The sequence below is a fragment of the Neltuma alba genome, unplaced genomic scaffold (genome assembly GCF_004799145.2).
Source record: "Neltuma alba isolate B1F8T4 unplaced genomic scaffold, ASM479914v2 tig00007335_pilon, whole genome shotgun sequence".
Taxonomy (NCBI): Eukaryota; Viridiplantae; Streptophyta; class Magnoliopsida; order Fabales; family Fabaceae; genus Neltuma; species Neltuma alba.
This window is the reverse complement of record NW_021634754.1, coordinates 24,260-35,314: the sequence shown is the minus strand read 5'-3', so window position 1 is coordinate 35,314 and position 11,055 is coordinate 24,260. Positions and strand designations below refer to the sequence as shown.

The window sequence follows — 11,055 nt, the reverse complement described above, 5'->3', positions numbered from 1 at the left end:
ATGTGAGTTTCATTCAAGTTACCATTATTTTATTAAATCCCCCAATCACTCAATCATACAGCTTTAAAGATTCAATCAATTAGACAAGTCAAATGTGCATTCTTTAAGCATCAAACATCCTTTTAGTACGTAATATTAGGTTTACGGAGCCTAATCATACGCCCAATTATTTTGCAATCATCATCATAACTGAAATATAAATAATCCTTTATCCATTCCCACCCACATTTTATAATCTGACAAACCTCTCGGTTCTTCACTATATAAACCTCACTTTGTCTTCATCCTTCTTCACAAAATCACACACATTCTCTTTCTCTCTGCATCATAATCTCAGCTTCTGCACACAGATATGGCACTTCCATTCTCCTTTACATTTCTCCTCCTACTTCTGGCTCCTTCCTTCATTTTCTCTTCCCCACTGCAAGATCCAGAACTAGTAGTCGAACAAGTACACAAGTATGTCTCGGAATCATGACACACCCACCATTTCATTTTCTGATATTCTTCATATCAGTAACTTATAACCTCTGTTTCAATTGTTATTGCAGGAGCATCAATGCGTCGAGAAGAAACCTGGGGTTTCTTACTTGCGGAACCGGGAATCCCGTTGATGATTGTTGGAGGTGTGACCCCAAATGGGAGAAGAACAGAAAGCGTCTGGCGGATTGCGGCATTGGGTTCGGCAAGAACGCCATCGGAGGCAGAGACGGCGGATACTACGTCGTCACCGACCCCGGCGACCACCCAGTGAATCCCAAGCCAGGAACCCTCAGATACGGCGTCATACAGAAGGAGCCACTGTGGATCATCTTCAACAAAGACATGGTCATCAAGCTCAAAGAAGAACTGATCATGAACTCCTTCAAGACCATCAATGGCAGAGGAGCCAATGTTCACATCGCAGGGGGTCCTTGCATCACTATCCAGTTCGTTACCAACGTCATTATCCACGGAATCAACATTCACGACTGTAAACGAGCAGGTAACGCCTACGTGCGAGATTCTCCGACACATTACGGGTGGAGAACGGTGTCGGACGGCGACGGAGTCTCCATTTTCGGAGGAAGCCACATCTGGGTGGACCACTGTTCTCTCTGGAATTGCGAAGATGGACTGATCGATGCGGTTCAAGGATCGACGGCAATCACAATCTCAAACAATTACATGACTCGCCACGACAAGGTGATGCTTCTGGGTCACAGTGACAGTTACACGCAGGACAAGAACATGCAGGTCACCATAGCCTTCAACCATTTCGGCAAAGGCTTGGTCCAGAGAATGCCAAGGTAACAACTTGAGCAAACCTTTTTCCGACAGAAATCGAGCAACGTTGCTGAATCAATTTCAATTGATTAATGAACCCAAGTTTCTGTGTATCATTTGCAGATGCAGACATGGCTACTTCCACGTGGTAAACAATGACTACACTCAGTGGGGCATGTATGCGATAGGAGGGAGTGCGAATCCAACTATATACAGTCAAGGAAACAGATTTCTCGCTTCTAATGACGGAAACTTAAAAGAGGTGACCAAGAGGGAGAATTCGCCGGAGAGTGAATGGAAGAACTGGAACTGGAGGTCGTCGGGGGATCTGATGGTAAACGGTGCGTTTTTCACGCCGTCAGGGAAGGAAGCATCTTCAAGCTATGCTCGAGCTTCAAGTCTGTCTGCAAAATCGTCTTCTTTGGTTAGTTCTATAACAGTGTCGGCTGGAGCACTTAAATGCACAAAGGGCTCTCGTTGCTGAATCAAATCAGTTTTGGTTTCTCTTTAGGATTTATACTCTGCATTTTAATGCAGCGAGGGCCAAGACCAATGAGACCCATATGATCTGATCTTTCTTCTGTATATACTTTTTTTTTTTTTGAGTAAAACTTCTGTATATACTTTTTATTTACCCTTTGTAAGTATTGTCTTTTATGACTGCAACCTTAGCTGGTGACGATTGTGGTTACGCAAGCATAAGAGTTGATGATGTTCATCTTTATGTTCAACGACAAGCTCAAAAGAAATGGGTATATCATTTTCATCTTTTTCTTCTAGGTGATGTCATTCTAATCTTCTATTGAAATGAAATATGCTTTTCTTTGTTTTTGTTTTTAATGAATTTAAGGCATATATAAGTGCCTGTTGTGTAAGTTCTGTTACGCGGCTTATCATAATAACGAATGAGTGGCATGTCATTTCATTTCAATATTAGTCTTCCATTTCACTCTCTCTTGGCCTTATTTTGAACCATTTGTTATTCAACTTGATAATGAAAGGAAAAAGTATTAGGAGTGCAAGCAGTATATCATTATACAAAACTGAAAAACGGCCACCCAAAAAAGGCCCATTATTAGTAAGCTTATAAAATGATGAAACAAAACTGAAAAATGGCCTCAAGTTCGAACCTCAGCGTATGCAGAAATCTCCGTTGGGAGACTCACCCACCACAGCCAGGTGTGCGACGCGGGTCGGATCCAGATGTAATCGGAGTAAAATTTTGGTGAACTAGGTGGGCAACCAAAAAAAAAACTGAAAGATGGCCAACCGAAAAAGGCACATCTCCAGAGTCGTGGGATTGCAAGCCGTATGTCATTATACTGAACCCACAAGGTATATAAGTACTCCATCCAATCCTAGATATAAAATTTATTTTGTAGTATAAATTATACTATAAAATGAATTTTATATTTAGCACTATAGGAGTATTATTAGTATTACATTAGATACTTAATATGAAAGTTAATTGGAAGATTTTGAGTCTTAAATATAAGATCTTTTTCAGACAATGGGTTTGGATCTGTTCTTGATGGGTAGGATTGTTTGATCCAACAATAAAGAATCTTTTTTATCAAGGAAATCATTCTCCATTATGAGGAACTGAATGATTAGAAAATCAATCAAGCATTAATTGTTGATTATAAATTAAAAGCAATCAAAATAGTATCTTGTGATAAATAAGTTAGATTGCACCTTCTTAAATTATGGTCACTTTTACCTTATAAATAGGAGGTACCCTTTCCCTTTTCTCTTCGCCATAGCCATTTGATTTTTCTACCTATCTCTTTCTCTCTCTTTCTATTCTCTCTTGTGTGATGTTTTATTATATCACTCAAGTTTAGGTTTTAGTAGTCTAAACTTTGCATGAGCACCAGTAGATCAACTTATAGAACTCTAGAGGAATGATCCAGATCTGACCCAATATGCACTTCCTTTTATATTTATATTCCATCAACATCAATTTACATTGTCTCCTATTTTCATCAAAATATCCTTATTAATTATAAGATATTTTTTCTTAATAAGTATTTTATTACACATGATTAAAGGGAAAAATTTAGAAAAGGCCAATACAAATTTAATACAAATAATTAACTTAACTAATTTTTTTAATATATTCAAATTAGTTTTTTAATTCTTATATTATGGATCGAAAGTAGTATTTAACATATGGTAAGAGCTCAATAGGTTCATAAACATCGTCAACAGTGGCGGTTTGGTGATCGGAGAGGACATTGAAACGTTTTTGTGGATTGAGATAGCCAGTGATGTTGGCCATGTCATCTCCCTTGTTATATGCCAACTATGCTTATTTTAATTAAATCTCATCAGCAATTTAACAATTAAATTTAAAGACCTATAATTGTTGGAGGAGATATTGATATTCTTTCATTTTTAAAGAATTAGTTGTTAAATCGTATCATAAATAATTTTATAACATTAAACCAATAAAAAAATAATTTTAAAGTATTAACTGTACTTTAATTTATTAAAATATTAATGCTCTTTTGGAAGGAAGGAGTTCGAATCCTAGCTCAGCTAAGCAGGATTTTATTTTCGTTTCAGTATGAAATTACTAAGCTGCCCTTCAGTTTTGAAACGGGAAATAAATAAATAAAATAAAAATAGGATCAGATTTTTCCCCCAGCTTGCTAGAAAGAAGCAAAGGCAAAACGTTTCGGGAATTTGGGGATCATTGAAAGTTGGAACTTTGAAACTCCAATTTCGTTGCTCCTCCCACGGATCATCCTCCATCATCTGTGTTGTCGTCGCCGGTGGCTGTGCGTTGTCACCATCCGTCCGTCTACAGTTGCTGGCGTGTAAGTCGTGGGTTCACGGGTTTTCGATTTCCTTGTTCTTCTTCGCCGTTCTCTCTTTCTCTCGACTATATTCAGGTCCTGGTAGTTTGGGAAGGCTGATGTTTTATTTATCCCTTCTTCCTCCGTCATCATCGCTGCTTGTGAAGCTTTGGGTAAGCTCAAACTCATCTCTATTCCTAAACTCGTATAACAGTGTGTATGAGAGGAATCTTCTATGCATCTTTCCTTTCCAGTTTCGTTGCTGCTTCTATGTGGGGTTGAGATAGTCTGCTTCTTTTGTGTGGCTGTGTGTATGCGCTGAACTTTGATCCTTTTTTTTTTTTTAATTGTGGCTGTTTGTGGTGTGCGAGGAATGACGGAAGATTAAATGACCTTGATGAAATTGTGTGAATGTGGATGCTGGAAAATTCGTGGTTCTGCTTGTGAAATAAGATGCTTACTTATTGAGTTAGTTTGAATGGCTATGAAGTGTTTGATGAATTGTGTGACAGAAGAATGAGATTTGAGGCTTTTGTTCAGTCAAGGCATGAGGGAGGGAAGCTTGTTGGATGTGCGTTTTATTAAAAATTTGATGAGTTGCAAGAGAAGAAGCTATAATGCAAATGACGTTAAGAATGTAACTTATGTAACTTTGTGATTTAGCAAGGTGTTTGAAGTTGCTTGGTTAATACTCCTCCGATTCTCAATTAGAACCTAATTAGAGAGTCGATGTTGGTTCTATATGTAAAACTTAGTCATTTTTTTCCAAATTAACCTTATTGATATTTTCCTAACAATAATTAAGTAGGACGGGGAGGGAGGGAAGGAAGGAACTAAGAAAGATGTTTAAGGGATTATAAAAAAAAACACACCATATTAACTAATTTAAGTATTTAACTAGCATGCTTAATCTAGTCAAATTAGTTAATTAGGTATTATATTAAAGACTGAAGGTGTAATATAATATAATGAAATAGTGATGGTGTTGTGACTTGATTAAGGAAACTCGGAGAACCTATTTTGTCGCTGGAAAAGCCATCATAGATGTTTTATGAGTGCGGTATAGTTCACAATTTACAGTTGATTAAGCATAATAGACTCAAAGGAGGTAAGAATGATTTGTTCTTATACTCCTCCAGTCCTTAATATAAGACCTATTTATAAGAAATATGATATGTTTTTCCTAAAACACTATAATCATTTTCCTTAATATCCTCTCTTTTTTTTTTACTTGATTGTGATTAAAGTATATCCATATAGGTAATTTAAGAAAAACTGATAAATATGAGAAATAGGTGTTATATTTAGAAGCAAAATCAACTCAACAATTAGGTCCTATATTAAGGACTGGAGGAGTATATTGAACCTTGGTAAAGAATTGAATATGGGAAGTATGGCAATTACACACACACACACGGGATTGGGAATTGTTCGGCAAGAGAGTTCAAGGGTGAAAAGTTTGATAATATTGTTTGAATGGCTTGCTGGCAAAGTCTTTGTAAAATGGTGTAGATAAGAGGAAATTAATTAAAGTGAGATTGGTCAAGTTCATGAATAGATTTTTGGAATGAAATGCTTGAAGGAAAGGAAAAATGGGAGCTGTTCTTCCAAACTTAAGAAATTAGGGTTAATAGTTAAGTGTGATAAAAAATCAATTATTATCTGAACTTGTAATTATCTGATTTATTTCTGCTTTTTCATGCTTCTGTATAAATCTTTTAGACATGTTATGTGATGATGTCCTCTCCTATATATAGCTGTAAACCTTTTGTGTGATGGTCCTCTTCCATCGCTTAGAAAAGTGAATTTATGCATTTGCAGTTGCTGTTGATTCATTTATAGCATTAAAAAACATCATCCTCACGATCACCCACAAATAAGCTGACAGGTAGATTAAGAGCCTATGTATGAATTGAAGTTCTCCTCAGTTTGAGTGTTGAGGTTGCTATGGAGTCAGTGTTCACGGCAGATTCCCCTTCTTATTGGGATTTCATTGTTGTCCTCCTTCTCCGCCCTCTCCTTGCCTTTGGATTTGTTCTCTTCTTAATTTCTCTGGGTAATTTCTCTCTTTCTGATTTCTTTTCTACTAGGCTGGATTTGCTCTAATTGTTATTTGAAAGTTTAAATTGATTAATCCTTCTGTGATTTGGATTGTTGCAGGCTGGTTGCTGGCATGGAAATTAGTCCTGGTACACGTTCCTTTGGTGCAAGAGATTTTTGGTCTCAGGAAAAAACCTGTCAAATCTAAACCACCAACTCGTCGTCTATCTAAATTTTATAGTACCATTAATGCTCAAAAGTCTCAATAGCTTCGGCATGGTAATTTTCCTTTTCTCTTTTCTGTTTTCCTCCACCATTAGATTTGCTTACCCACTTGTTACTCATAGATGCTATTGTATTTTTCAGTTGATTAGTGAACCTGACAATTATTTTGTGTACAGTGTGGTCCCTCTTCTAGAGTCTATTTATGATTTTCATTTTCCAGCCCCCCCCCCCCCAAATACCTTGGTTCCTTGGTTAAGAGGATCAGACAGAGCCAAAGAGTTCTACTGGTTTTTGGCTTGTGCTAAGGGACTTGAAATGGATCTAGTGCTCGTTTTGTAGTCTATATTGTGATTGGGGCATCCAACTATTAACATTAATGATCCCCATCAAGATGAATTCTTAGCAATATTTCTATTATGAGATGTCACCAAGACATAAATATCCAGTTCACAAAGGTTTTGGGTGATAATATTGTTAAACTTGGTGTTCTTGTGAGGCACATGATTATAAATATAGCCAATGCCCACTGTTATTAGGACCCAAAGCTGAGACATTATTGTTAGGTGGTTGTTCTTTAATTCCTGTGTAAGGGCAAAACATAAGATGAGGGGCTAACTGTCTTCAAAATTCCAATGTATCATTAAAAAAAAAAAAAAAAATTCCAATGTACTTGCCTTAAAAGGATACCAGGATGGTTTGACTTGGTTTTTTGGCTGGATGGTGTCTTGTGTTCTGTGGTTATACGTTTAGCGTTTTGGCCAGCTGATCCTTTACCGTATGAAGTGTTTCTTTTCAGGAGAAAAGTAGGGGGTAGATTTTAGCCATTCTTGGCCTGTGAATCTCATTTCCCCTCGTTCCCAACCATCTGTTTTGGGATGTGATTCAAGTTCTAATGCATTAGTTACTTTGAATGTGATGGTTGGCTGGACCCAAGTTGGGCTTGGACTGGAGTTCATTTTTTATAAAGCCGGGCCTAATTAAGTTTTAGCTGGGCTAAAATACAGTTAAATTAATATGCTACGATGACATCAATTCCAGTGAAATATGTTATCCAATAAAATATGATCTCTTATAAGGGGTAGTGAATGTCATGAAAGAAAAGCTTGCATTGGTCATGTAAAAGCTGTCATTGGAGATTTTGAAGAAGACGATCGATCTTATGATCGGACCAAGTGAGAAACAATATGAACAGAGCGCATATAGTAACAATAACATCAACATATAAAAAATTTATTTATAAACGGATCATATGAATATTGAATAATGTGTTGTAGTTGGGACTAAATAGTTACAATAAAACATGTCAACAACACCTGAGGGGGGTTCGGATCTTGCTCCGTATGTAATAATAATGAGATGTAAATGTTGAGGCACAATCCATGATAATAGAAGTTGATGACAATGTACATGTTTTGTGTTCATCGACAAACCCAAAAGAAGTTGATGGGTATCTATCTCATTTTAATTTTTAATTCAATTGAATTATGTTTTTACAATGAATTTAATTAAAGGGAAAAAAGTATTACATATTATTATAAGCTTATAAAATGATATGAAACTAAACTTAAAAATGGCCAATCAAACATCCACTTTGATAGAACCAGGTTGTGGGGAATGCATGGCCAAATCAGCAGCTGCTAACTCCCACTTTGTCCAGGACGCCTTGCATGCATGTACGTAGACGTCTGTATCAGTAGACAAGGTCCATAGTATATAAATAAGTATTATTAGTATTTTAACATGTGATGATCCTCAATAAAAGAAATGTATTGTAGGGAATGGTTCTCTAAAGAGTAAAAAGAAGGAGAGGAGAAGGAGAAGAAAGTTGAACATGATGTGGTCAAGTTATGGCAATACTTTTAAAGTTTAAGTTGCCCCAATCTATTTCAATCTTAAGGTATAAAGTGGATTTAACGGCAAATTTCTTTCGGTGCACAATGAAGGCATTTGAGTATAATTCACTATCAAAACTCAAGCCAAGGCAATAATGATTTTTACAAAATAATAATTTGATTTTATCTGTGTGCGCACTCAAAGACAGAGAAACACAATGAGTGTGTTTGTTGTGTGTTGTATGATTTCTGATGATGTCTCTGTCATTAAAGCACTCAATTAAACTAGGTCCCAACTAATTTGTAGTTTAGGGTCGACCTAGGTCATTACTTCCAAGGAGCAAGTTATAGGTTTCTTTAGGTAAAAATTCAGGTGATAAAAAAATACAATAAATTGGACCTAAACTAAAATGCAAAATTCTAATTCTAAATGGAAAATGCAAATATCCTAAAATCTATATGAAAATTAAATTAAACTAAATAAATGCAATGCAATTTTTGGGGGGTTTTTTGAAAGAAAATAAAAATAATGAATAAAGAAAATTAATCAGAAAGCAAAGAGAGTTAACAAGTAAAAATGGAGAAGTTCTTTTCAAGTAAGGTAGAGGGGACAACTCAGGATTCGCATGAATTTAACCTTCATAACCTTAATCAATTAATTAGACCAAAGGGAGGTGATAAGAGAGTGGAATTAATAAACTTAATTACCTACTTGAAACAAAGGGAACCCTCAATTTCAAAAGCCCTTAAACTATTAGAGAACTCATAACAGTATAAGGTTGGTTAATTAAACTTATTAAAACCAATGAAAAATAACCCAATTAATTCTGGAAATTATGTTTGAAATTATCCAATTAAACAATCAGATAACCAACCAACTTAATTAAACAATTAAGAGGTGAAAGAACCCAAATTTTGCAATTGAAACCACATTGATAATTAAACTCATAATGAAAACTCAATTATAAATTCAATTAACAATGCAAAGGTTCTAAACATAAATTCCAACAAGTGTCTCAACACAAATAAAATCCAAATATCAATCCAATCTAAGCATAAAGATGACAATCTAGAACTAAATTGTCTCAACAAAAATACAACTTAAAATTATTTAAAACTAAATAATTTCAAGTCCTTGAATTAAAAAGATAAATGGAACATCACTCCCTTGTGGTCTTCAAATGCTAGCCCAAGGCTCTAGTCTTTTCCATGCTCCTTCCAAGTTGCCTCCCTGTAAGCTTAAGCTTCCATGGTAATATCTCCTCCCTCCATGCTATTAGGAATCATGGCCACCATAGTTAACGGAGAATGGAGAATAAAGATAGGTGTATGTGGCACGTGGAATGGAGATGTTGATGATGATGTTGACTAGATGGCTCTTGTGCGTGGGACAAGGAGGTGGTATATGGTGGATATATGGGATAATATTCAAAGGAGAGGACTCTCGTTTTAATGTCCGTGCGTCTCCATATAGATGGAAAAGAGTGGTCTTAAACGTGCTAGAGGGATTATTTTAGGAGAGAAAAGGAAAATTTCTTAGATATAAAACTCAAGCCCATTAATAATCAATTGACCCACTAAATATTAGCCATTGGATTGTGCTTAAATTCCAAGAAACAATCTTGTACCATTAGATTTCTCATATACTCTTTCTTGACCTACAAGAATTTAAGTGCATCCATTAATGTAGATTATATCCAAATATAATCAAAAATTAAATGTCACATATGCACAAAAATTAGGCAAGAAAGTGCAAAACTTTCTAAAAATAGTCTTTCTAAAAATATGAAACTTGTTTCCAAAAAATTAGAAAAAATTAATTCCAAGTCAAAAATAGGAAAGCACAAAATATTCATATTTTCAATCCAAAATCTCAATTTTTATGCAAAATCCAAAAATCAACCAATTTATTCAATAATGCATAAAAAGTCTAATTAAGCTCAAAATTATCATTTAAATCCTGAATTATTGTGGGATAAAATATATAAAAATTAGACTTTATCAATTTCCAAATGAAATGACGGTGAAAGATATATATGAACCATGAAATAATGTCCTGAAGAAGTCGTCTTAAATCAATGCACCTCTTCAATTAAAAGTCACAATCATATGTTGCTTCATAAGCCAACATATCTTCAAGAGACAAGTTATATTACTTTTGATCCTTAATATAAAAGCTAGTTGACTAATTTGAGTAGATTAAAAAAATTAATTAAGTTAATTATTTGTAATAAATAGGTGTTTTTTTTAAAACATCCTTACTAATCAAGTATTTTAGCTAGAACTATTATTTAATAAAACATTTAACATATGCAATTATGACAAGGATTATCTTGAAAAATAGATAAATATGAAAGATAAAGTGGATTGTTATTTTATATTTGGGATCAAATTAAAAGTTAAATTAACTCATATTAAGGGCTAGAGGTAGTGTAAAATAACTTTTTCATGAAAAGTCACATCATTTTACTATATAGGTTTTCTTTAAAACAATATAGCTTTTCATCAAGTGGACAACACATTAGGATATGACATTTTGGGGATGTTTGGCAAACAATGAAAAAGCACGTTTAGACCCCAAACCATGGTTTGAGTCCAAAACTATCTAAACACTCCAATTTTTTGAAAAACCATGGTTTTGAAAAAAGCAAAAAAAATTTCGCTTCTGAGATAAAAACTAGTCCTAGGATAATTATTAAAAATATGTTTGGATTGGCGGTAACAAAACTGATTTTTATTCTAATTGACTTTTGTAAATTAAAGTTAGAATAAAAGTTAGTTAGTGTATGTGATTTATGTTTGGATTGGTGCTTATAAAAAGTCAGTTGGAAAAGCTAAAACTTGTTTGAATGATTAATAAAAAAGTAAGTTTATTTGTAAAATAACTAAAA

The 11,055-nt window shown here is 34.7% G+C and overlaps 2 protein-coding genes across 4 annotated transcripts; both read left to right on the top strand.

The window, feature by feature from the left end:
- The first annotated feature begins 343 nt into the window (after positions 1-343).
- LOC114752320 (probable pectate lyase 5) lies at positions 344-1,750 on the top strand. The gene is made up of 3 exons (XM_028941053.1): positions 344-459; positions 552-1,289; positions 1,390-1,750. Exons 1-3 carry the CDS (start codon positions 353-355, stop codon positions 1,748-1,750), a joined length of 1,206 nt encoding a protein of 401 aa, XP_028796886.1. The 5' UTR covers positions 344-352.
- Positions 1,751-4,165: 2,415 nt separating this feature from the next.
- LOC114752317 (uncharacterized) lies at positions 4,166-8,248 on the top strand. 3 transcript variants are annotated; one of them, XM_028941048.1, is made up of 4 exons: positions 4,166-4,240; positions 5,889-6,123; positions 6,228-6,386; positions 8,108-8,248. In XM_028941048.1, the coding sequence occupies exons 2-3, from the start codon at positions 6,015-6,017 to the stop codon at positions 6,374-6,376; spliced, it is 258 nt and encodes an 85-aa protein (XP_028796881.1). In that variant the 5' UTR covers positions 4,166-4,240; positions 5,889-6,014; the 3' UTR covers positions 6,377-6,386; positions 8,108-8,248. The 3 variants fall into 3 exon arrangements, with proteins under 3 accessions (XP_028796881.1, XP_028796883.1, XP_028796880.1); XM_028941050.1 differs by lacking the exon at positions 8,108-8,248 and adding an exon at positions 7,129-7,145; XM_028941047.1 differs by lacking the exon at positions 8,108-8,248 and having other exon boundaries at positions 6,228-6,811.
- The last annotated feature ends 2,807 nt before the right edge of the window (positions 8,249-11,055 follow it).